The sequence below is a fragment of the Cyprinus carpio genome, chromosome A25 (genome assembly GCF_018340385.1).
Source record: "Cyprinus carpio isolate SPL01 chromosome A25, ASM1834038v1, whole genome shotgun sequence".
Lineage (NCBI taxonomy): Eukaryota > Metazoa > Chordata > Actinopteri > Cypriniformes > Cyprinidae > Cyprinus > Cyprinus carpio.
Window position 1 is genome coordinate 14,823,937 of NC_056596.1, and position 25,673 is coordinate 14,849,609.

Here is a 25,673-nt window from a genome sequence, read left to right on the forward strand (position 1 = left end):
TTCCTGCATGTTGGGCTGTGGTAGTATTTCAGGCTGGAACTGAATGGTGAGCAATAGGCAGTGCAGATGATTTTATTTTCAGTCAGTAAAGCTATACTGTGATGAAACCATAACTCAGTGTGTGATATTATCGGTTACATAGGAGTACTACATAATTCTGTCCTTTTTTTTATCTTCTAGGAAGGTTCTCACAAAACTGAGTTTTTTTCTTTTTATCTGAGCAAATGATTGGCATATAAGAAGTAAATCCAGTTGTAATGGTTGAATATGACATGACATACTGTATTGTCTTCTTTTGGCCAGTGTTCAGAAGCTCAGTGAGTTTTTCTCCTGTGATGAGATTGGAGGTGAACAGGAGCCCAGAGCGACTGTCATACCCAATTCAACCAATCACAAGTATCAAGCCCTGGTAAGTCAAGTCAGTTTACCATAAATGCTTATTCACATCAAGAATGAAGAAGAAAAAAAGCAGATGAAATGTTAAATTATGAGCCAAAAAGTTTGCGAAAAAATAAATATTTTGTTGTTTTTTTTAAATGACTTTATTGAATTATTGAAAAGAATATATTTATTCAGTTTTTTTTTAAAAAAATGGAAATGGAACCTTTTTTAAATCTTGATGTGTATAATAAACCGATAAATTATTATTAAAAATAATCAAGTAAATTATGTATTAATTAAATAATTAATTGCATAATAAATACATTTTTTATTCATTCAATAAATACTTAAATTAAAAAGTGACCTTGTGTCTGCAGTTGATGTGAATAAATCAATTTAAAACAAACACTCAAGTAAAAAAGCATGTACATTATTTAAATAAATAGATAAATAAATATTTTAATTATAAATAAAAATTTTATTAATTCAATAAATACTTCAATTAAAATGTGACTAAAATGTGCCTGTTGTCTGAAATGTAATTCTTAATGTGAATAAGACAAATAATTAAATTAAAAAATAATATATTTATTATAAATAATAATTAAATCATTCATTTATTCAATAAATACCTAGATTAATTAATCAAAATGTGACATTTTATCTGAAATTTGTTTCATTCTTGATGTGGATGAATTAATAAATTATTAAAGTAAATTTAAAAAAAATATTTATTCGATAAATTCATTAATTAAAACATGTCCTTTTGTCTGAAATTTCTATTTTTTAAATAAATCAATTAATAAAAAGTTACATATCTGAAAATAGTTTAATTCTTTAAAGGATTAAGAGTGTCTTTTTTTTTTTTTGGCATGTTATTGTCTGACCTCTGGTCTGAAATTTGTTTCAGTTTATCTGCTCACCAGGAAAAAATTAAAAATAAAAAGCTGTGGATACATTTACACGTATGAATAGGCCCACAGAAATGAATTATTTTGAAATGAATAGGCCTCAAGGCTTATGCTCCCACACTCTCAGTAATCCAGCCATAGTAATCTCCATGTTGTGTTATGAATGATGAAAAAGACAGATATTTTTATTCATGACTGTGACTATGCATTATTTATGTTCATAATATCACAATACTGGTCAGCACTGTTAAAGAGGCTGTTCACGCTGATGTTGTTTTTCTCACCTCTGATAAAGCCTCTGAAGGTGGTGAACCGTAAGCGGCCCGTCAGAGAGGACTGGAACAGCTTCGCCCTTCAGAGCGAGCAGGAGGATGAGCCGCTGGCGGTGGAGGATGAAGATATCTGCATCAAGGTGAGACTAATGCAGGTTATTTCTGTACCCAGGCGGTAAACAGGAAACTGAGCTGTGTGAAGAGCCATTGGGAAAAAGAATAACTATCAGTCTCCTTTATGTCCATTCCAGATCATAAATGGATATTTCAGCTGGACTGATGGAACCCCAACGTTGTCCAATGTGAATATTAAGATTCCTTTTGGTAAGTCCTGTCAAAAATACATCTTCAGATACTGGCTGTTGGCTGGTGGAATTTCCTGAACCCATCTTTACTAATTTAAAACATAAAGTTTACCCACAAAAGAAAAATCTCATAACGTTCCAAACCCATATGACTTCCTCTTTTACGTGGAACACAATAGGAGATGTTTTGAAGAATGTACAGGGTGATCTTTTCCCTATAATAAAAAAAATGATGGTTGCTTAAGCTGTCAAGCTCCAAAAGGACGTGAAGTATCACAAAATAGCCGATATGACTTGTGCGATATATTCCAAAGCCAAATAATCATACTGCCTTCGGAAAAGATTTAAATTTAAATCGTTATTTGATGAAAAACACAGAATTTTCAATATGGGTGAACTATTATTTAAACATACAGTTGTGTTTTGTTGCTGCATGAAAACCCAAGCTCTTGATTCTTGATTGATTCTCTCTGCAGGTCAGTTAACTATGATAGTGGGCCAGGTGGGTTGTGGGAAATCATCTCTGTTGTTGGCTGCACTGGGAGAGATGCAGAAGATCTCCGGCACTGTTATATGGAACAGGTGAGAATGCAGATTTTTTTTTTAGATGGTCATGAAACATTGTTTTTCTGGATCGGCTGATAGTGTTGGAGACTAAAGGCCTGTTCACACCAAATACGGTATCTATAACTGGAAATTATAATAATCTGCCTAATCCTGTGAGAGTAGTGAAGTCCACGCCACAACAGTAACGACATGAGGAACAATATTGTTGGAATTACTTTTAGAATGATTTTTTTTTTATTTTTCCAGCTGATGAACATTAAAAGCATTGACAGCCAATCAGAATCCACCGGACTTCAAAGAGCTAAAAATTTAAAGTGGCAGATGACAAAACAGCGTATGCTTATAATAAACTGAACATAACCCTGATAGCACGCATACATAATGGAGATATCTGTTTGAAGTCTGCATTTACATCTGCAAGATGTATTTTTAGAGTGTTTGCTCATCTGCAATACGTCTATAGGACGTTTCCTATCAGATGTCAAACAGACATTTATAAGATGTCTTTAAGATGTTTATGATTTAGAATGTGTGTAAAACTGACATCTTAAAGATGTCTATCAGATGTTTGTACACAACAGCTGCTTTCCAGATGAGGAGATCTCTAACAGACATCTTGCAGACGTTCGAGTGCTATCTCGTCCTTTGGTGTGGATGCTGATATAGTTATCGTTACCAGTATACTTACCGTTCTTAGTGTGAATGAGCCTTGACAATTATTTAGCTAACAACTATCTTGAAATTCTTACTTTTTTGTCGCAATTTGACTCTTTTTCTCAGAATTGGGAGATATAAACTAGCAATTGCAAGTTATAAACTTCAACTCTGAGGAAAAATACAGATAATTTTCTTACAATTGTGAGTTTATATCTCGCAATTCTGACTTTCTTTCTATAAACTCGCATAAACTTTTTTTTTTCTCGAAACTGCGAGATATAAACTCACAGTTCCTAGAAAAAGTCAGAATTGCGAGAAAAAAATGTCACAATTACCTTGTTGTGTTTTGTATTCAGTGGCTGAAACAGGCTTTTATAAACAACAGCCACATTCCCATTTTTCTGTGAAAAAAAAGCTAATTATCGCAAAAATGTTGCATGTGTTAATCTTGTTTTTGTTTAACTTTAACTGTAAATACTTTGCTGAAACTTCAAAAAAACTAATTTTGAAACACTTTTTGTTAAGAAAAAGAGCTTGAACGCTAATAAATGGTGTGTTGCGTGATATTATAAGGATGAAAGATGGGAATTTGCTGTTAATTGCAAAGCTCCCATCGATGGCAGATGTGGTCACCCTAATTTCACATTCAGGCTTGGTTGAAGTGATTGGTGTGTTGATAAGATTGAATCCCAGTTGTCCATGAGAGCTCTCTGAATAAAAGAGCTGTGTGCAGAAAAGATATTGTAACGAGTAATGCCTTTTATAAAGCACTTGAAATTGCTTTAATGATGCTGTGGGTGTTTAAATTGATAATTCTCAGAGTCACTATTATATAAAGAAAAATTCTCATAAGGGTCAGTTAAGTAAGGCTGTTTTGTGAGCTTGTATAACACTATTATGCTCAGTCATGTTACCAGCTTCTGTTAATGTTATAATGAAAATCTGAAGTAATGTGGTTGTTCAGTTCCAGGCTTGTGAATAACAGAGCAGGACCCTGTAAATAAGTAATTGAACTGCCACTGGAAATGATTCCCAGTTTTGTGAGCCATCGGCTAACCCACAGATAATCCACATTGACTTTGGGGGGAAAACAGCAGAATTTTGGAAAGTGGATGTATTGCAGTCATCACAAGGAATCAAATTTAACAGTGTTCAATGTACTACAAAAACAAACTTTTTCAGAGCTCAAAACGTCCTCACCAGGCCAGAAAAAGATCATTTACTGAAAATAAACTGCAAAAATTTGAATTCATTAAAACATCTTCTTTAAAACTACAATTAAGAAGTACCACTTTTATTTTTATTTTTATTTCTATTTTTTTTTAGATAGGGACAGTACAATGAACATGATTCCAGTCAAAGACTGGAAAAAATGCACTGCACATAGAGATTATATCAGGTACTAATTTGCATATCAGGTCCCTAGAAAGGCTTTAAAAAAATCATTACATGTATAAATAACCAAAATAATTATAATAAAATAACTATCTGTACAAAAAATAATAATAATAATAATAATAATAATAATGTAACAAACTCTTCATATAAAAACCTCACCCATTACAAACATAATACAAAACAAACACATGCACCTAGTTTTACAGACTCTTCCAATCCTAATAAATAACTAGTATGGAACCATATAAAAATGTAAATATGCGTACAGGTCCAGTTTATTTTAAACCATATTGTTTTACTCTCTCCTCTGTGCTTCTGCAATCATCACTTCTCACCAGATCTTACACTACGCCTTCGTCCTACATCATTCGCTGGACATCACTCTTTTGTGAATGCGCAGAGATTAACTAGAGATTACAGTTTATAAAGTTAAATATATATATACAGGTCCTTCTCAAAAAATTAGCATATTGTGATAAAAGTTCATTATTTTCCATAATGTAATGATAAAATTAAACTTTCATATATTTTAGATTCATTGCACACCAACTGAAATATTTCAGGTCTTTTATTGTTTTAATACTGATGATTTTTGGCATACAGCTCATGAAAACCCAAAATTCCTATCTCAAAAAATTAGCATATCATGAAAAGGTTCTCTTCTCTAAACGAGCTATTAACCTAATCATCTGAATCAACTAATTAACTCTAAACACCTGCAAAAGATTCCTGAGGCTTTTAAAAACTCCCAGCCTGGTTCATTACTCAAAACCGCAATCATGGGTAAGAGGTTAACCCAGAAGGCCATCATTGACACCCTCAAGCGAGAGGGTAAGACACAAAAAGAAATTTCTGAACGAATAGTCTGTTCCCAGAGTGCTGTATCAAGGCAACCTCATGGGAAGTCTATGGGAAGGAAAAAGTGTGGCAAAAAACGCTGCACAAACGAGAAGAGGTGACCGGGTACCCTGAGGAAGATTGTGGAGAGGACCGATTCCAGACCTTGGGGGACCTGCGGAAGTCTGGAGTAGAAACATCCAGAGCCACCGTGCACAGGCGTGTGCTTTTGAACCAGAAACAGCGGCAGAAGCGCCTGACCTGGGCTACAGAGAAGCAGCACTGGACTGTCGCTCAGTGGTCCAAAGTACTTTTTTCGGATGAAAACAAATTTTGCATGTCATTCGGAAATCAAGGTGCAAGAGTCTGGAGGAAGACTGGGGAGAAGGAAATGCCAAAATGCCTGAAGTCCAGTGGTCAAGTACCCACAGTCAGTGATGGTCTGGGGTGCCATGTCAGCTGCTGGTGTTGGTCCACTGTGTTTTTATCAAGGGCAGGGTCAATGCAGCTAGCTATCAGGAGATTTTGGAGCACTTCATGCTTCCATCTGCTGAAAAGCTTTATGGAGATGAAGATTTCGTTTTTCAGCACGACCTGGCACCTGCTCACAGTGCCAAAACCACTGGTAAATGGTTTACTGACCATGGTATTACTGTGCTCAATTGGCCTGCCAACTCTCCTGACCTGAACCCCATAGAGAATCTGTGGGAACTTGTGAAGAGAAAGTTGAGAGACGCAAGACCCAACACTCTGGATGAGCTTAAGGCCGCTATCGAAGCATCCTGGGCCTCCATAACACCTCAGCAGTGCCACAGGCTGATTGCCTCCATGCCCACGCCGCATTGAAGCAGTCATTTCTGCAAAAGGATCCCGACCAAGTATTGAGTGCATAACTGAACATATTATTTGAAGGTTGACTTTTTTTGTATTAAAAACACTTTTCTTTTTATTGGTCGGATGAATATGCTAATTTTTTGAGATAGGAATTTTGGGTTTTCATGAGCTGTATGCCAAAATCATCAGTATTTAAACAATAAAAGACCTGAAATATTTCAGTTGGTTTGCAATGAATCTAAAATATATGAAAGTTTAATTTTATCATTACATTATGGAAAATAATGAACTTTTATCACAATATGCTAATTTTTTGAGAAGGACCTTATTTTTTTTTTCTTACACAAATGCATCAGTTCGCTTCAGAAGGTCTTTATTAACCCCCCAGAGCCGTGTGGCGCACTTTATTTTGCTTCAAAAACTCAAACCCCATTCACTGCCATCATAAAGCTTGGAAGATCCAGGACATTATATATATATATATATATAATATATATATATATATATATATATAAAACTCTGATTGTATTCGTTTAAAAGAAGAAAGTCATGTACACCTAGGATAATTTTCATTTTTTGGGTGAACTATCCCTTTAAGAGAATTTTTTTTTTTTTACATCACTATTATTATTGTGTATCATAAATCAGGATTTTAATTCTCTTTAAATGTTTATAACATTCTTAGGAACTTTTTCTGGGAATACAAAATGTAAAAGTTTGAACGAATTTGAAATCAAGAAAAAAAAAACAGTAGTTGATTGTATCGTGAATCCGGCCCCTGACCTTCCTCAAGTTTATACAGATGCATCTGTCACATGACATCAAACATTATTGCAACTGGCCAATCACACACAAGCTGTACATTTCACCAGTGTGGTCCCAGTTAAATAATCCCAGATCACTTCAAACAAGGTCTTAATTAAAACAAAATAGGGCCATAATGTGTCAGTGCATCCCATAATGATTTAAATGTCAGTAGATCAAGGGCAACGGGGCCATTTCAGGAACACTTTGCTGCCTATGTTGTTGAGCACCCGGCCCTCCCTCCCTACACATCACACTTCAGAGGTCAAACAGAGGCTGTGATGTTCCCGTCCACCATCATTTCAAGTCCTCTTCACAAATTAGTCACCTGTTCATCAGCCCATGCTGTCATGTGGGCTATTAGTGATTACACTGTTGATTTGGGGCTTGTGTTTTGATGTTCGTACATGCTTTTAAAAGACACGTCCAGGGTCAAGCACAATACAGAAGGGCGTTTGTTTAAGCGCCAGTCCCTCCTGGCAACAACCAACCAAATGAGCCCAAATCAAAGGGGCTACTTACGATAACAATGGGATTAGACTGACACTGCGTATCCACTTAAAGTGTTTTAGATTAAAATATAAAGGAGACGTTCATATCTGTAAAATAGGGGTATGGTTTGGAAGCAGTCAGTGAAATGAAAAGGTTACCTTTTTGGGCTGTATGAATTGATTTAGCCTCTCAGATCTGAAACCAATGCTCTTTAAATTAGTTAAACATGAATAATGATGCATCTACAGTAGTTTAATGGCACAGACATTTGAAAGTAACTCTAGTGCCCTTTGAGTACTGAAGTTTGTTACTGCAACCACAAATGCGCTGACTAAGCACCTTCTTATGCGTTTTCATACATGCATAAAGTGTCTGACCCCAAAGAACAGCTACTGTAGATCGTGAATTATTTGAGCACTTGTCTTCTCTCCATTCAGTGTATGAGAACCATCTCCAGTATACAAATAACTTGCATGCTATGTGTGCAAAGTATTGTTAGCTGAGAGTGAAGCAAAATGTATGTTATGCCTAAAAATAGACTACAAAGTCTTACAGCATAAAATATCTCCTTGAACAGTTGTGTAGTTTTCAAGCAGGCTAAATGTGGGTCTCGAAAAGCAAATGTTTATACTACAAGTACCAAAATTTACTGTGCTATTTGGGTGTTGACTAATTGGAAAGGAAATGGTTTTTACGTGTGTATGTTCATGTTGGATACAATGTTTCTGGCTGATGATCAGAGAGTATCAGGCGCCATGACAAGAAAACCTCTCTTTTATCTGAATCATTTATCAGAGAAATGCCCACATGAATGGCTCTGACGGCTTCTGATCTCAACATGTCATGTCCAAAACATTGTAAATAAGATATCTGCAGTAAGTAATAGATAAGCTAAATAGTCTTTGATCTCTGACAGTTGTTTCTTGTAAACATTTAACATTTCTGTTTATTTTTTGTCTGGTATTTTGTTTTATTTAAAGGGATTACACACAGTTTACTTAACGGGCTAATAATGTTTTGTAAATAAAAGCCAAAATACATGCATTCAGAATTTTCTGTATTAAGTTTGTTTTTACAAACGAGGTGGCAAGGGTATCAACATTTCTTTTCTCAGTCATTTATCAGACAATTGTTTATCTGCCCAGATAAAGGACTTTAACAGCTTCAAATGTCAATGCCCTTTAATGTCCTAAACACAAATCTACAACACAACATAGTGAAGTTAGCTGTCACTATTTTAGAAGCAGTAAATAAATAAGTAGTAAATATAGTAAATAAATGTTTGTTTTTTTGTTGTTGTTTTCTGTAAACATTTACTGCTACCGCAACATTTTCTGAAATTGTTATTTTGCAGGATCACAAATGTTAGGTTTTAAGCAGTTCTTGGCAATAATAAAATATAATTTAATAATGTAATAGTTATTAAGAGTAATATTAAAACAGTATTTCATATATTAGTTATATTTTAATGTTTAATATTTAATGTGAAATTTAAATATATTTTAAATACATTTTATTATATTTAAATGCAATTATATTTAAATTTTAATCGTATTTAGAATGCTATTTAAATAAATTAAATATAATAATTACATATATTTTTCATAAATAATTTAAGATTTCATAATTTTATGTATCATTAAAATTTTTACAATAATTATATCACCAGTATTTTATAAATTATTTGTCTTTGGGTTTTATTTGTCTCATTGGGCGCTTAAACCATGGCATATTGTTAAGCTTAGCACCTCTCTGCCATGTCATGGTTTTAATAATGTCAGTCATTTTATAATGGCACACGGTGGCTAATTACATCTCTCAGTATGGTATCCAAAATCACCTTCCTGGAACCGCATGCGTCATCTGCTTTCTACGGTTGTCCCTCAAGTGGATTGACAGGGCATTCCCATTAAAACAAACACTAAGAAGAGATAATGAAGGTGAAAATGGCCAACATGGAAAATGGTTAAGACTAAGCATGTTGCAGTTAGCATCTCCAAAACAACCTCTCTTAAATTGCCATGTGGAGTCCCATGTGTCTTAACTTTAAAGCCATCATTGAAAAGCATTAATAAGAAATGTATCTTATGGCTTAAGATGTGCCGCAGTATTTTCTGGTTCTTTTTTCAGGTTTGAAAGGACAGAGCATAAGACCTATGACTGCAGCTAATGCCCACAAGAAAAAAAAAAAATCTTATTCCCATTCAAGTTCAATTTCAATTTTTTTTTTTTTTTTACTCTCTTTGACTAAATTTTAAATTAAACACAATAAATTAACAAAATTATTAATTATAACTAATATTACTGATTTTAGCTCTGATTTATGTTGATTTATTTATTTTTTTTTCTCAGCACAGTTTATCAGAATCTATGCATGTACAGTAAATATATTTATGTTAATTTCTCCTTCTTGTTGAGTTATTCATTTTCTGTGTATTATTTTGCAGACTGCCCACTCTGGATGCAGAAGGAAATGAAAGGTTGGTTCTTTTTGTCTTACACAGCTACAAAACACAGACATAAACATTTAACACGTCCTGCAGAGAGTCTGTTAATTATTGTGTACTCGCTGAGTGTGTGTGGACGTGTTCTGTCATGCTGTGCAGCGCTGATGCTTTGCTCTGCGTTTGTCAGAATTAATCCCCCAGCTTTGTTCTTCTGGGCTTTGTACTTCCTCTCAGCTATGTTAGGCCTTTATAATTACAACAACACATACAAATAAATTTTACCATTCACTTTAACCTTTTTAATATAACCGACATTATTGTAGCTTTACATGTTTTGCTGGAGTTTTTGACATATTCCCTTTTTATTACATTATTACATTATATATATATATATCTACAGTATATATAAAGTACTATATATAGTATAGTATATAAAAAAACATAAAAAATAAAAAATATATATATATAAAAAAAAAAATATACTGTATATATGTGCCTTTTTTGCTTAGGCTGCTCACCTAGACAACATTTTAAGTCGTTAGGTTTATTATTTATACATTAAAGGTTTAGTTCACCCAAAAATGAAAATTAGACTGTTTTACTCATCCTTGAGGCATGAATAAAGGCCTCCTGTAGTGAAACCATGTGTTTTTGTAAGAAAAATATCCATATTTCAAATGTAATAAACACTTTTCTCTCACTGCCTTTATCTGTCAAAGTTTCCTTACTTTAGCGAAAGAAAACCAGTCTCCTCTTGGTTTATATCGAAATCCTCCAACATTTTTCTTTGCAAATTCTCGGTTTGTACTTCTAATTCATGACCGGAGTTTTGTTTTGTTCTCTCTCCGCGTTCACACTAATTACGCAACGATGATGTACTACGTCATCCGCCGGAATGGCTTTCACGTATGACAGATAACGGAAGTGAGAGAAAAGTGTTTATTACATTTGAAATATGGATATTTTTCTGACAAAAACACATGGATTCACTTCAGGAGGCCTTTATTCGCCCCCCGGAGCCGTGTGATTCAACTGCAACACCCACTGACTGCACTGTTAGAGCTCGGAAGAGCCAGATATATAATGCAACACCCACTGACTATATACTGTATAGCTCGGAAAGCCAGGACATTTAAATTTGCCTTTGACTGGATGCTCATCTGAAAGAAGAAAGTCATATACACCTAACTTGCCTCAGAGGGTGAGTAAAACACAGTCTAATTTTCATTTTTGGATGAACTAACCCTTTAAGCCCCTAAAGGAACATGATGATGGGGGGGGGGGACAACAACTATAAGGTTTTTTGTATTTTAAGAGCAAACAAATGTTTAAAGGTTTAGTTCACCCAGCATTGAAAATTAGAAGATTTTAACAAATCCTGCAGTGATTAAATATGTCTCCTGTAGTGAAAATATCCTTTAAGTATGTAAGAAAAAATCCATTCCAAAATGAAAATTTTGTCATTAATCTCTCACCCCCAATGTCAGATAACAAACCCGAAAAAGTTTGTTATTCATTTGGAACATGGATATTAAGATATTTTGGATAAAAACAGGGAGGCTTCAGGAGGCCTGTCGCCCCCCGACTGCCGTGTAAGGCACAGTGTCATTATGGATCCAGGCGCTTTACGAAAAGCACGTGTGAATACTCCATCTGTCACCCACTGATTCAACCGTAACGTTCGAAGCGCCGACAATTTTAAATATAACTCTGAAACTATTCATCTGAAGAAAACAAAATATAACGAGGATGCCTCAAGGGTAATTCACAGTCTAATTTTCTCTTTGGATGAACTAACCCTTTAAAGGCCCCAAATTAAGCGTAGGCCTACCTAAAAAGCATGATGGGGGGACAAAAACAACTGACTAGTACGCAGTGGCTTACGATTAGAAGATCAGGCAAACCTTCAATAATAAAATACAAACATTCATAGAATAAATACAAAAAAGCAATTAAAAAATAAAAGGAGAGGAATTATTGAATAAAGTCGTTATTTTGTTTTTAAAGTGTGCAAAAAGTATTCCAAAATGAAAATTTTGTCATTAATTACGTGATGTCACACCATGGCAGATCCACTAACCTGAAGATTTTTTTTTTATACTTTCCCGGAAATTTGAACTGATATTTTGGCAGTAAATGGGACAGGAGGCTCAAGCTGTCCCGATAGACATCCAAAAATATCTTAAATTGAAGTTCCCCAAGACGAACAAAGCTTTTACAGGTTTGGAACACTGAGGGTAAGTGATTCAACCGTAACGTTTTCATTTTGGGATGAGAATACCCTTTGTACCCGAAGAAAACAAAATAAACTTTATTATTCAATGAAACCAAAAAAACAACCCCGCCTAAAAGTTTTTTTTAACCTCCCCCCCCAAGATAAACATAACATTAGTTTGTAGTCCTGTGTTCTATTCTTCATGAAATCTAGAACAGCAGCTCGGCTGAAAGGTTTGTTTGAGCTGCGCCCTCTACTGTACAGATGTGAATTTTCATTTCCATCAGACTGAGGTTAATTAATTTCACTTTTGCGTTTGCCAAAAATATAACTTTTTATATTATAAAAAAAAACAACAACAACAAAAAAACAAACAAGCCCACCCCAGATGAGAAATAAATTACGCAAAAGTAACGCATTACTTTCCATGGTAACTACATTACACAGTTACTTTTTTAGGGAGTAATGCAATATTATAATGCATTACTTTTAAAAGCAACTTTCCCCAACACTGGGCATATCAAGCTTACTGTATCTCAAATTGTTGAAAATAAATTTATGTTGCATCCTTCAATGCCAAACCTTGGGGAAATTATGACTAGTCAGACTGCTTGCTAGGTTTTGAGACAATTGTTATCTTGGCCACTTTATTATATGGCAGGAAATTATAAAAAAAAAAAAAAAAAAAAAACAGACTGGGAAATGACACCAGCTGGATTTGTGTCGCTTTGTATGTACATAACACGTCAGCATTTACACTAGCCGCTAAACCATGGCTTCGACAGAGACAGCTGCGATTTTAAAGGCTTTCTTATCTGCTCTAATGGGTGAACTCATTTGGTTTGTCTGTTAAATACATAAACTCTGTAGGGAACAGCTCAAGTATTATCTCTTTGGAGGACTATTAAAAAGCGTTTTACCCTCAAGTCAACAGTTGGTGCTCGTGCTTAAATACAGAAGCGTTCCCTCCTCGGTCATCAATAAAACATCACGCGCTGTCACATTGTGTGAGTGTGTGCAGGTGTCTGTCCTGTTCTTGGCACTTGAGTTGGAATGGCAGCCAAGAATAGACGTCTTTTATGACTGTTGGCGGCAATCATATGTCATACGTCACAAAGCCAAGTTGTGTTATTACCGGACAAGAGACATTTCAAAAAGACAACTGTTATTTCATTCAAAAAGCTATTTGGATACTTTAAAAAATGCTGCCGGTTATCTAAAACAAAATGTAATCTCTTTACTACACAATCCTTTATATATGACCCATCACATATAAAGGATACTGTACTAAAGAGATTACACTTTTCCAATAAACAATTCCAAATTACAATTTTTCCAATAAAGCTCAACAAGCAATCACAATCCATTTTTCTTACAGCTGAAATAGAAAATGGTTATGTTTGGAATGGAATACTAGCAGGATGCATACTGAATACTGTGCAGTATACAATATATGTTTACTGTTTAAATATGTATGTGAAACCATATGCATTGTGCAATAGGAAGCATTCTAGCTTCCAGTTCCTAGCTAGCATGTGATTGGCCTTCTGTTGTTGTTTCAATGTTGAAAAAAAAAAGTTAACAAAATATTTACAAATCAGCATTGAAATTTTAAGTCATGAAATGTTTTTAAAATGTGATGTCATGTAACGCAAAGTTATGAAAGTGAAACATAACTGACGTTGATTCCACTTGTAAATAAATGTTGAAACATTAAAAAATGCTGAAATAACATTAAATGCTAAATGGTTATAAGAAGTTATAAAAATAAATATAAATTAACAGGGTAACGACATTGCAATATCGCCGTTGATTCAACAGTGACTGAACCTTGATTCGTTAAATCGATTCACCTGCTGTGAGTAAATGTTGAAATGTAAAAATAATGTTGAAACGAACTTTACTGCTAAATAACTGTTGAAAGATGAATGAAATATTTATAAATCAACAGTGACATTTTAACAAGATGTTGAAAAAGATGTTGAAACTGTTGCCATATCAGCATAAATGTGATGTGAAAGAAAATCAGCATTGATTGAACCTTGATTCATGATGCTGATTCACCTGTGAACAAGCATTGAAATTCTTAAAAAGGTTGAAACGTTTACTGCTAAATAATTGTAAAAAGGTCAACAAAATTCAATAGAAATAGAAGAAAATTAACAGCGATTGAACCTTGATTAATGACACTGATTTACCTGTGAATAATCATCAAAATTCTAAAAAAAAAAAAAGATGAGAAAAAAACTTATAATACAATTTTTAACAAGACAATGAAAAAGTGAGAAATGATATCAGTGTTAAAAATTCAACAGCGACTCATGATGTTGATCCACCCGTGAATAAACGCTGAAATAACACATATTTTTATTATGTCAGAACTAAATATTTCTTTATGTTTTGTGTAAACACTTACTCTGGTAAGCCCAATCAAATGAAGAAAGATATATATAGCTGGTCTTGGTTTATGTGTCACACTTGAAATAGAAGGTCGAGCACATTGCATTATGGGATACAGTATTACATGCAGTGTATTCTGTTATACACTGCAAATTTTGTGTTAACATACAAAGCACAGCATGTGTACTACAGAAAAAGTATGCTAGTATGCTATTCCAAGTACAGCCTTAAATGGTTTTCAGATATAATTATTCAACTCTCCCATAGATTTAATCAATACTCTAAAACCTGATCTTTTCCTGGCTTGTACATGTTATCAAGGACAGCATGCCATTATACTGTATGTCCAAATGCTCAACAGAAAAAATCATTAAGGCTGTTTCTTACTCTACTCATCCCTATATAAAGCTTCAGTGGTTCAGCTACACTGCATTGCGATTCAGCCATACATGATTACACAGCACTGCTCCGGCCTCCTATTACATGGCATCAGCAGCAGAGCTTCAGGTTTAATGTGCTGAGAGATATGTACTGCAGAGGTCACGCTTGTGTGTGTACATGTCTTTTTAATCGCTGTAGGCGAGTCTTTTAAAGTGATATTTATGTATTTGTGCCTTCAGCCCCACAGATGCAGCTGCAGATGGGGATATCAGGTGTGTATCACTCACTCACACACACGCACACACGCGCCGCACAAAACCTGATTCACTAGTTCAAATAGAGCTGTTTTTAAAAGTTTCTTAATGCGAATCAGAAAGGTTCATTCTTACCATAAGACACTTTCTGACATCAGATACTCTTTGTTAGAGCACACAGTAAACTTTAAAGGAACAGTACACTAAAAATGATTATTTTCTCATTCTTATAATGTTATTTACTAAAAATATCTTCCCCTCTGTTGTAATCTCAAATTAAAAATGCCTCAGGTTGGATTTGACTTGAAATCTTAAGATCACGAGTTTATAAACAACAACATTCAGGTTCAGAACGACATGAGCGTAAGCAAATGGTGACATAATTATAATTTTTTGTGTACTGTTCCTATAAATAATAATTTTCAGTGTAGGTCAGATTAAAAAAAAAAAAAAAGCTTGAACAAGCCTTTCTTTTATATTTAAGAGCAACATTGGTGTTGTGAAGGAGCTCACTGATGTTATGGCAACCCCTCTGACAGGAAAAGAGGTGCTGTGGCATACGCTTCCCAGAAGCCCTGGCTCCTAAACACCACGCTAGCGGAGAACATCACTTTTGAGATGCCTTTAATAAAGCAAAGGTAACTGACCTTCATTTACTTTCTGTAGATATATGTATCATTGATTGCTCACTCCATGGATTTGTTGCCCACACATTTATATTAAAATAAATAAATAAATAACTCCGCTAAATGGCATCTAGGCCCAGTGTTTGTCTCTAATGGGCCTTCTGTACACATTAACCTGTGTCTAGCACCCAGTTGCCCTAGTGATGTACAAAAGTCAAGTGTTTACTCTTCTTTTTGTGTCCATTTGTCAATACTAAAGCGTCCTCTATCCCCATCTGACATTCAATCATTATGGCCTCTTAAAATTTTAGTGACTGTCATTAGACAGATGTGGCCATCAGTAAGTGTCTCTCTGTGAGTCGCCGCTTCTCATAATCTCTGTTTTACAGCTGCCTCAGCAGTTGACACGTTAATCGTTAAAAAAATTTAAAAAAGAAAAAAAATTCAAAAAGCACGTTACTTATTTGCTTAGAGCTGCTAATAATGTTGTGATTAATGTCATTTGCAGTGGTCCATAGCCTCTTTCTCCAGTTGGCTTACTTTCAGTGGCTTTGTGAATGTTTGTATTTAATTTTTATTTTGATTGAAAGCATTAATGCTTTAAAACGCTATTATATCAGTGACAGAGTCCATGCAGAGAATCATTCATTCATTATCAACCACCAATTTCATTGAACATTGATTAGTGCTGTCAAAATTAACACTTTAATGCATGTGATTTTTCAGTTTAATGCATTAAAAATATTTAACACAAGAACCGCAGGGGCAGAGCAAGGTTTGCCACCCCACTCACAACGGCTGCTTGGAATTTTTTATTTATTTTTTTATTTTTTTGACAACAGTTGCATTTATTTAAATGCAGAACATCTTTATGACCACATCAAAGGGAAACTTTTCAGACACGCACTTAAACTTTGTGAAATGCAATGGTTTTCAAAACTGTCCTGGAGCACCAGCTCTGTCTCCCTCATCTAACAAACCTGATTCAACTCGTCAGCTCATTAGTACAGACTTTAAGACCTGAAGTGGGTCAGAAAAGGTAAAGAGTTATGAGAAAATATGATACAGTACGTGTCAGATCTACGTCATGTTCAGCTGCTGCAGCTCTTAAAGCAGCCAAAACAACCTAATAACCCAGCTGCTGTGATGCATGTTAATCAAAAAAACAAATGAAAAAAGAGGAAATCAATAACTTTGGAGCTTTAAGGATTCATCTATATTTAATTTAGAATGCAATGTTTGATAACTTTATTCAATTTCTGTATATTTCCTACTTGCTGAAGGGCACAGGTAGCTATATATGACATTCATTATAATGAGTTTATGTGAAGATTGTTTTAAATTCACTTCAATTAAAAGTTTTTATTTTTTAAAGTCTAATTAATGTTTAAATTGATAGCTCTCAGTTATACTGTAATGTTGAATAGTTATAGTCAATGCTTAAATAATCGGGGGGGGGGGGGGGTTCCTAGAGACATCACTGGTTTCAGTGATACTTGCCTTCAAGTCATTAGAAAGATGCCATTAAACAAATATAAAAAATATATATACTGTTTTTGTTGTTTCTACATTAATTTGATTGAATGTGTTTTATGTTTAAAACCTTTAATGATAGGTGGGATTAATTTCAGAAAAAAAAAAATGTGATAAATTAATTATTTTATTTAATCGATTGGCAGCACTAACAACATTTCAAAAATTAATAAAGCTAGATTAGCACATAGTGTAAGTGTCTAGCCAGCTGTGCTTTAGTCTCATATCTTTTGTTGTCCAGGTACAGAGCGGTAATTGAAGCATGTTCTCTCCAGCCGGACATTGACATCCTGCCCCAGGGGGACCAGACAGAGATCGGAGAGCGGGTCAGTTTGCCGCCCATGTGACTTTTGTGACGCATTTCATTACCAGCCATCTGGAATGGCTTTAGTACTGCAAATGATTATGAATTCCACTGATAAACATACATATTTCCTCATATTTTAGTATCCAGGCAGCCTCTCTTTAGTTTACTCTCATTCATTCAGGTTTTTAGTTCAGTTCACATTTAAGGCAGCCTGATGTCGTAAATGGCTTTCTGGTTGTTCCTAAAAGCAGCTTTCCACCTCATTTAAAGAGTTTCAGCCCAGTCAACATGATCAATCCACATGGCATATGTTACTATAAAAACTTCTACCTCCTGCTACCTTCCTAATGAGGTATTTTCTCAATACAGCCCTGCCGGTAACTTCCCCTTCCTATTCTTTGCTCTTTCCAGGGCATTATTCTTTCCGGAGGCCAGAGGCAGCGAATCGGTGTCGCTCGAGCTCTTTATCAAACCACCAGTGTGGTGTTCCTGGTAGGTCCAGATACAGCTATACACACAAATCAGCAAAGTGAGACTTCAATGATTTTTTTTTCTGTTATCGTAGGATGATCCGTTCTCAGCGCTGGACATTCACCTGAGTGATCACCTGATGCAGGAAGGCATTCTTAAACTGTTGAGGGAGGAGAAGAGGACGGTGGTGCTTGTGACACACAAACTGCAGTATCTCCCACATGCAGATTGGGTACTTCATATGCAAATACACTTAAAGTTCTCCCCTATAGAAAGTCATTAAACCAGTTTTGATTAGTAGATCAGGTTTAAAACTGCTCTTGGGCAGAACAGCAAAGGAATTATTGAATAGAAGAGCTCTGAGATGTAGAAGCCTAATTTAAAAGTCAGATCTTAAAGGCTGAGCTATACTTATGAATTATTCACATTCATTCATCACCTGTCAACTTCCCGCAGAACCTATAGAAATCATTTCTGAGGAGCCCTTAGAAATGATTTCTGTAGAAATGTATTTTATTTATAGCTCAATACAAGCCTGTTGCAAAGGATGAATTAATTTAGTTTCTGTCACGTTTTCACCTGCACACAACACAATTCATTATAAATCACACTGAGGAAAATAGACCATCTGGTCTACAGAGAAAAATCTAATTAAATCCCCATTTGGCCACTGTTTGCAATGAGAGATATCAAACTGCAGACCAGACCAAAGCCATTCAACCTGAATAAGGCCACTGCTGGTTTTAGAATCAGCAAATCGTTCTCTTCTTCTTCCTAACCTGATTTTGTCTCTCAGGAAACACTTATTACACTGCATCAAACACCTACATTTTAAGCTCAGTAGCAGGAAACAGTACTTCTAATAAAATTATCTAAATATGTTACTTTCAATTAAAGGAATGTGATTCAGTTTTTATTGAATACATTTTCTCACTTCCAGAATGGAAGCACTGTGTTTGACTTGCAGAGATTTTACTTTTAAAAGAATATTGCAGGTTCAGTACAAGTTAAGCTTTTGTAGCATATGGTGATAACCACAAAAAAAAAAAAAAAAAAAAAAAAAACTTTCTGGCATACTTTGTGTTCACCAACATGCCAAAAGATTGTGGTTGCTGTGTAAATCACAATGTGAGAATTAAGCTTATTTTCATTACCTCAAGATATGTAAACATCTGAAAACATCCTTATATTATATTCAGTAAATCATAGTCTAGTTTACATAGGGTTCCTGCTAAAGAAGACATGTTTATTGTGAATATGTTTATTTCCTAGATGTAGTTTGCCTGTAACAATTTCTTTAGGTAATTAAAAAATAAATATGCATAGTTCCAAATGCTTTGACCCTACATATCTAACCAGACAAAGCATTTTCATGAAACTCATAAAACATATTACAATTCTCAAGTTGATTTGTTGTCATCGTCAGCCTTGTTGTTAGAAATAAATAAAGCCCCTGGCTCTGGCTCACCCTGGCTCTGGGTGATGAATTGCCTTGTTAAAGTCTTCCTTCTTCTGGCACTTAATAAATCACCAGTGGTCAGAAAATAGATTTTTTTTAACTCCCTGTCATTTAGACTCAGCTACTTTAAACTGACAGAAAGAAAGTGACAGACTTGCTGTTAAATATTGCCCTACTTCTCATGGGGCATTAAAAATGTCCACCTTCTTTTATGTGGCAAATGAAGTAATAATTTAAATGTTTCATTTATAGATCATTGCAATGAAGGATGGCAGCATACAGACAGAAGGGACATTAAAGGACATCCAAAATTCTCAGCCTGAGCTTTTCGAGCAGTGGAAGACTCTGATGCACAGACAAGACAAAGAATTTGAGAAGGTAGTCTGCAGAAAATTAATGAGATACTAGTGGAAGTGATTTAAAGGGAAAGTTCATTCGTTTTACTTTGCAATGCCAAATACTCACTTGACCTTTTTGTTGACATTTGATTGCATCATTTGAGAGATCGGAAAACTCATCTCTATGTTTATGCTGAAAAAAATATAAGCTTGGCAATCAAGTAGACAGTACACAATGGATACACTGAGAAGAGAAAGCATTTTTTAAAATGGGACTTAAATAAACAAAATAGTGACTGTAATAAACTCAAGTCTAATATGCCATCTAGTGGCTTAAACAGCTGCCAATCAGGTCGTTGAACTGTATTTTTGTGTTAAAAAAATACACTTAAACAACATGACTTTGAACAAAATTGAAGTACCTCAAGGAACTGTGTTGGGCCCCTTCCTGTTCATCTTCTACATTACATATCTTACATTATCTGGTCCAAAACTACCTGCCGTTTTTTCTCAGGTGACCTCTTCATTTTAGACTCCGATTTTTCAACATATGCAGGAGGATGAAAGGATGTTCCTGCAGAACAGGTCATCTCAAGTCACGATTATTCAGTGTACCTTTTCAGAAATCAAAATACTCCGGGAAAGAACTGGAAACTAATCATAGAATCATAATGTAATAATATAAAGAAAGTGACATTTGATTTATGCTGCTTAACTAGCCAAATAAGCAAATCAGAATATCCTGTTATTCATTATTTTGTGTTCCAGGAGACAGTAGATGAGAATATGACAGTTCTGGAAAGAAAAAATTTGAGGCGAGCTATGTACTCTAGAGAGGCTTTGAAGACGGAGGAAGAAGAAGAAGGTAAGAGTAAATAAACATGCAGCAAAACACTAATACAAGTGTTTTAGCAGAGTTTGTATTACATGCTCATTTGATATAATAACAGTTTTTTTTTTCTGCAAGCTCCCTGCAATTAAAGAACAATAGGTTGTTGCATTGTTAACTATGCAAGCCCCTGGTAGGCACCCTCATAAATCTTCATTAAAGACCTGGGCCACAAGAGAGTAGTACAACTTCTTGTTCCTTTCTGCAGTTTTTTGCTGACTGCAGCAGTGGTTCCCAATCCTGGACCTGGAGAACCCCCAACACTGCACATTTTAGATGTCTGCCTATTCAGACACACCTGATTCAACTCATCAGCTCATTAGTGAAGACTCCAAGAACTCAAATGTGTGTGTCAGATAAGAGAGACACCAAAAACGTTCAGTGTTGGGGGCTCTCCAGGACCAGGATTGGGAACCACTGGACTGCAGCATTTAAAAAAGCCAATTATTTGATTGATACACCCTCTGCAAGTCCTGATGCCAAGATGTTTGGATGCCCACCCTCACCACCTGTCAGGAAGTTCAGATTGCACTGACAGATGGCTGAGGTCCCTGGAGTTGGTGGAAAGCCTAGACTGAGCATTGTAATGAATATGTAATTAAGAAATACGATCCTTACGAGTGGAACAGGGCAGCATATTGGCATCATCCAGAGGTCTCTGCCTGCAACAAGCAAATTGCAGTTGGTATAGAGCTGAGATAGCCAACCCTGCTTCTGGAGGGCTTCCTTCCTGCAGACTCCAGTTACAGCCCTGCTCCAACACACCTGTCTGTAATCTTTCAGTAATCCTGAACACCTTAATTAGCTGGTTTAGTTATTTTTGATAAAGGATGGAGCTAAAGTCTTTAAAAGGGTTGGCTACCCTAGTATAGAGAATAGAACCATAGTTGTTTAAGCTTTATATTTTTGTCAAGTTTGGTAACTAGACACTCTTGCGCTTGCTGCTTTCTTGATGTTCACCTTCCCAAAGCAACTACTTACTACAGGGGTATTCAGTTGTAACCCTGGAGGGAAACTGTCCCGCAGAGTTTAGCTCCAACCCTAAGTAAACACACACATGAACTAATCAAGGTCTTCAGGACCTCTGCTAGAAGCTTTCAGCCAGGTGTGCTTGAGCAGGTTTGAACTAAACTTTGCAGGACATTGGCACTTGTAGGAAACCCAGAAACGAAGACAAGGAGGCTCTTTGTGTATCTTTAGACAGATTATTATTTTTTTATTATTTGTTTGACAATGTCCTGTGTGGCCCTATAGTCACAAGTCTAAGTCACAGGAATACATTGTATTCCATAGGAATTCAGCGGGCAGTCCTTAAAGATGTTGAGCTTACACAAGCCTCAGAAGAGACCACTTAACCAAAACATTTAAAGACAATATAGGAAATCACCCCCCACTGTGAGCTCCAGCAAAACTAGTCCCTAAAAGTAACAGTATCCCAAATGGATTAAGCAACACCTGGTCACAAGAACTACAGCCATGTAGATTTTCACACACACTGTCATGTTCACAATGAATGCCCAATACAGTGTAGTTCACCTTAGTTTTTCATGTGATGTTATGTCAGGTTGTAGGATTAGCAGTTCATAAGCAGATTCTTAAATTTGTAATCCTACACCCTCCAGTAGCAACATTTGACACCCCTGCCTTACTATGTAAATAGAAATCCCGAGAACACTATAGCTTACAGGCTTGTGTGACCAAATCATAAAGGGCACCAAATGCACATTACTTACAAATTTGTAGTTGATCATTTGTAAGTAGGAACTTCACAGGTGGACTTAAAGATAGATTATAAAGGCTGTAATTCAGTACTGTCCAAACATGATCCTGGAGGGCCACTATCCAGCAGAAGTTAGCTCCAACTTTAATCAAACACACTTGAACCAGCTAATCGAGGTCTTCGTTATCACTAGAAGCTTGCAGGCAGGTGCACTGGAGTTAAACGCTTTCGGAAAGTGGCCCTCCGGGAGCAGGATTGGAACCCCTGCTGTAAACCATTAGTCTGCAGGATAATGCTAGCACCACAAGATTCAGTGCATCGAAGAGATCCTGTTTTCATAGGATAGAGGGAAATAATGATTTTCAAGTATTTGAGTATTCTCTAAATCAGTGGTTCTCATTACAGTCCTCACGTACCATCGCTCTGCACTTTTTTATGCATCTCTTATCACTTCAGACGATTATTCTATTTGACTATTCTATTCGAATATTCTAAGTGCCCTGCGAAGTGGACATAACAGGATATTCCGCCATGATTCCAGTTTGAAGGGAGCGTATATATCACAGTGTGCGAGACATGAATTTAAATTGTATTTATTTACAGAGGCATATTATGTCACACTTCTCTAGTAAGTTTGTCTGTGTGTGATGACACTGCAGGTTGTGGTGAAGCACAAATCCATGAATGAATGTTCCAAAGTGAAGTAAACTTCAATGGATCTCCTGTGCTCAGGGAGTAGGGAGCAATGAACACTGTATAGGGACTATTTAAATAGGAACACAGATCATGCAAGGAGCTCTCTTCTAACGAGCTGGATTTCTGAATAAGGTGTGTTAAATAACCACTGCTGTAGATGGCAGATATAGGCTGAGTGCCAGTCATGTGGCAGTTAGCCAAATTTCAGTATCCTCCAGTAGTGAATCTATATTGAAAGGTTGGCTGTGACTTACAAAACAATAGACTCTATGCTTTGCTTGGAAAGTGACCAAAAACTCTTCCAGAAGTGTCACCTCACACGTTCTGTTCTCTGTGAAATCACTGTTTTACGATCCTTTGGATACAAGCAAGCGTTCAGGGTTTGGTTGGTTAGCTTTAACTGCTTGTGAGAGTAGCAGATAGTTTTCTCCAGGTGTCATTTCGATATTTTTTTTCGGTGAACATTGTTGATTTTAGTTGTAGAGTGGGAGAGAGAGCAAAAGCATTTATCATCTGCTGACGGTACAGACCAAGCTGAATAATGAATGTGGGGATGGTCTCGTCAGCATTGAGATTGTACTGAGTGCTTAAACCATAATGGGTTGTAGCACGTTTATTCCCTTCATGATGGCTGATGTGCTGTGTTAGTAAATGCTCTTCTACCAGCCTAAACTTTATATATACACACAGCATCACTGCTCTGGCACTCAAGGGTATTCCTAGCATGGTCCAAATGTTACATGCCTGTGGGCTTTGCAGCCTTTTTCTCATGTTTATTGCTATTTCTATCTCTCACCTATTTGCCATCCACCAACACTTGTGTTTTTAAAATGCCAGCATGATGCTGCTTTTTAAATTTGGAGCAGCAAGTGGGGAGTGCTCTCTACAGTTCAAAAGATCTGGGTCTGTCTGTTCATCTGTCTGTCTGGGACAAGACAAGTTGTCACATGTTTTGTATGGTACACAATTCAATATCTATCTATCGATCTATATTTCTGTTTTCCTTTCATATATATAGAACAGTTGGTGGAGAGCGATGAAGAAGATAACCTATCTCGAGTGATGAGGCACAGAGCCACCATCCCATGGAGATCCTGCGGGACGTACCTGAGCTCAGCAGGCCTCCTCCTGCTTCTCTTGCTCCTGCTGTCCCAGCTCCTCAAACACTCCCTTTTGGTGGCCATCGACTACTGGCTCGCTTACTGGACGTCCAAAGTCATCACAGCCAAAATCGATGCAGCTGCACACAACTGCTCCTTAGTGCAGGTAAAGAAAGATGGTGATGTGAACTCGATGTTTACACTTTCTGAAGAATGCTGTATGATTGTGTTAGTGTTCTGGTGGTTAATAGGTGCCTCTATGATGTTCTGGTCAAATTTGTCCAAAAGTGAATGTCTGACACCTGCCTTGATTTCTACTTTGTAAAGTGCCCCCTTGAATGATTAAGGCTTGGATTGTAAAAGATTTACATAATTTATGGTTTGCACCTGCTGAAGTGGCACAGTTCCTCCACCTTGGACAACTTAGATGCATGACTTAATTGGCTGCTTATGTTGATTATTAAAATTCTCCATGATAAATATACCAGATTTGTAATGTCCTACAGGTGTTTTTTATGTCTATGAGGCACATAAATGCTGAGAATAGTACAAAGGAAAAAAACAAGAGAGAAAGTATTAAGAGCCAGAAACAGGCTTCTCACTTTATAAAAACACCACCCCTATCACTGAGGAAGAGCGTGTTGTAGTGGGTTTAGCCTGGAGCTAGCATGTGCTGTGACAGCTCAGATAACACAGCAAGGCTAGACTCCAGTTGTTCAGGGTTAGAGGTGAAGAGGTTTATCTAATAAACCCCAGCTTGACTCAGTCTGTATAGAGCAATACTCTAATGCAATTAGTGGGCTAAAGTCAGTCACACCTCGACTTTCTTCCAAATAACACACATTTCATTCATAATATTATAAATACAGGCCTATAGTTCCTGCACATTTTTGTTTTTCTGAATTGTGTGAAATTGCTAATAAAAATAGGTATTACCAAACGATTATGTGTTCACCAACGTGAATTGGTTTAGTTTTGGGGATTGGTTTTTGGGGGTCAAAGCCATCAGGTGCCCAATTTAGAAGAAAAAAAAAAGAAAAGAAGAAGAGGAAAATCAAGCAAAAGATAAAGGTATGCAACTATGTTCTCTCTGTATGATTATTACGGTACCCATGTCATGAATGAAGGGCTAATGTTAATTGGTGGGTGTAACTCTTAAGTTTGTTAGCTTTTTTGCTATGATGCTTGCTGTGCTTATACAACAATAATTTGGTTTTAACACAACAAACACAAGATCTAATTTCACCATAATGTTGTGCTTTGCAACAAAACTGTTACAAATTCAGTTATTATTTCCATCACTTGGGTTTACGTTAGGCCCTGTAATTAGCCAAAGGAATTTTCTAATCTGTGTAATTATAATTTAAATCGGACTACTT

The 25,673-nt window shown here is 35.9% G+C and overlaps 1 protein-coding gene across 1 annotated transcript in view; it reads left to right on the plus strand.

Annotated features, from left to right (window-relative positions):
• LOC109053380 (ATP-binding cassette sub-family C member 8-like) overlaps positions 1–25,673 on the plus strand; it is a 57,260-nt gene that overhangs the window by 22,192 nt on the left and 9,395 nt on the right. The window contains 13 exon segments of the mRNA XM_042715683.1: positions 304–409; positions 1,588–1,704; positions 1,816–1,888; positions 2,346–2,451; positions 9,906–9,938; positions 15,141–15,173; positions 15,695–15,793; positions 17,556–17,640; positions 18,033–18,113; positions 18,187–18,324; positions 19,804–19,929; positions 20,658–20,754; positions 24,213–24,460. Coding sequence (XP_042571617.1) covers positions 304–409; positions 1,588–1,704; positions 1,816–1,888; positions 2,346–2,451; positions 9,906–9,938; positions 15,141–15,173; positions 15,695–15,793; positions 17,556–17,640; positions 18,033–18,113; positions 18,187–18,324; positions 19,804–19,929; positions 20,658–20,754; positions 24,213–24,460 — 1,342 coding nt within the window.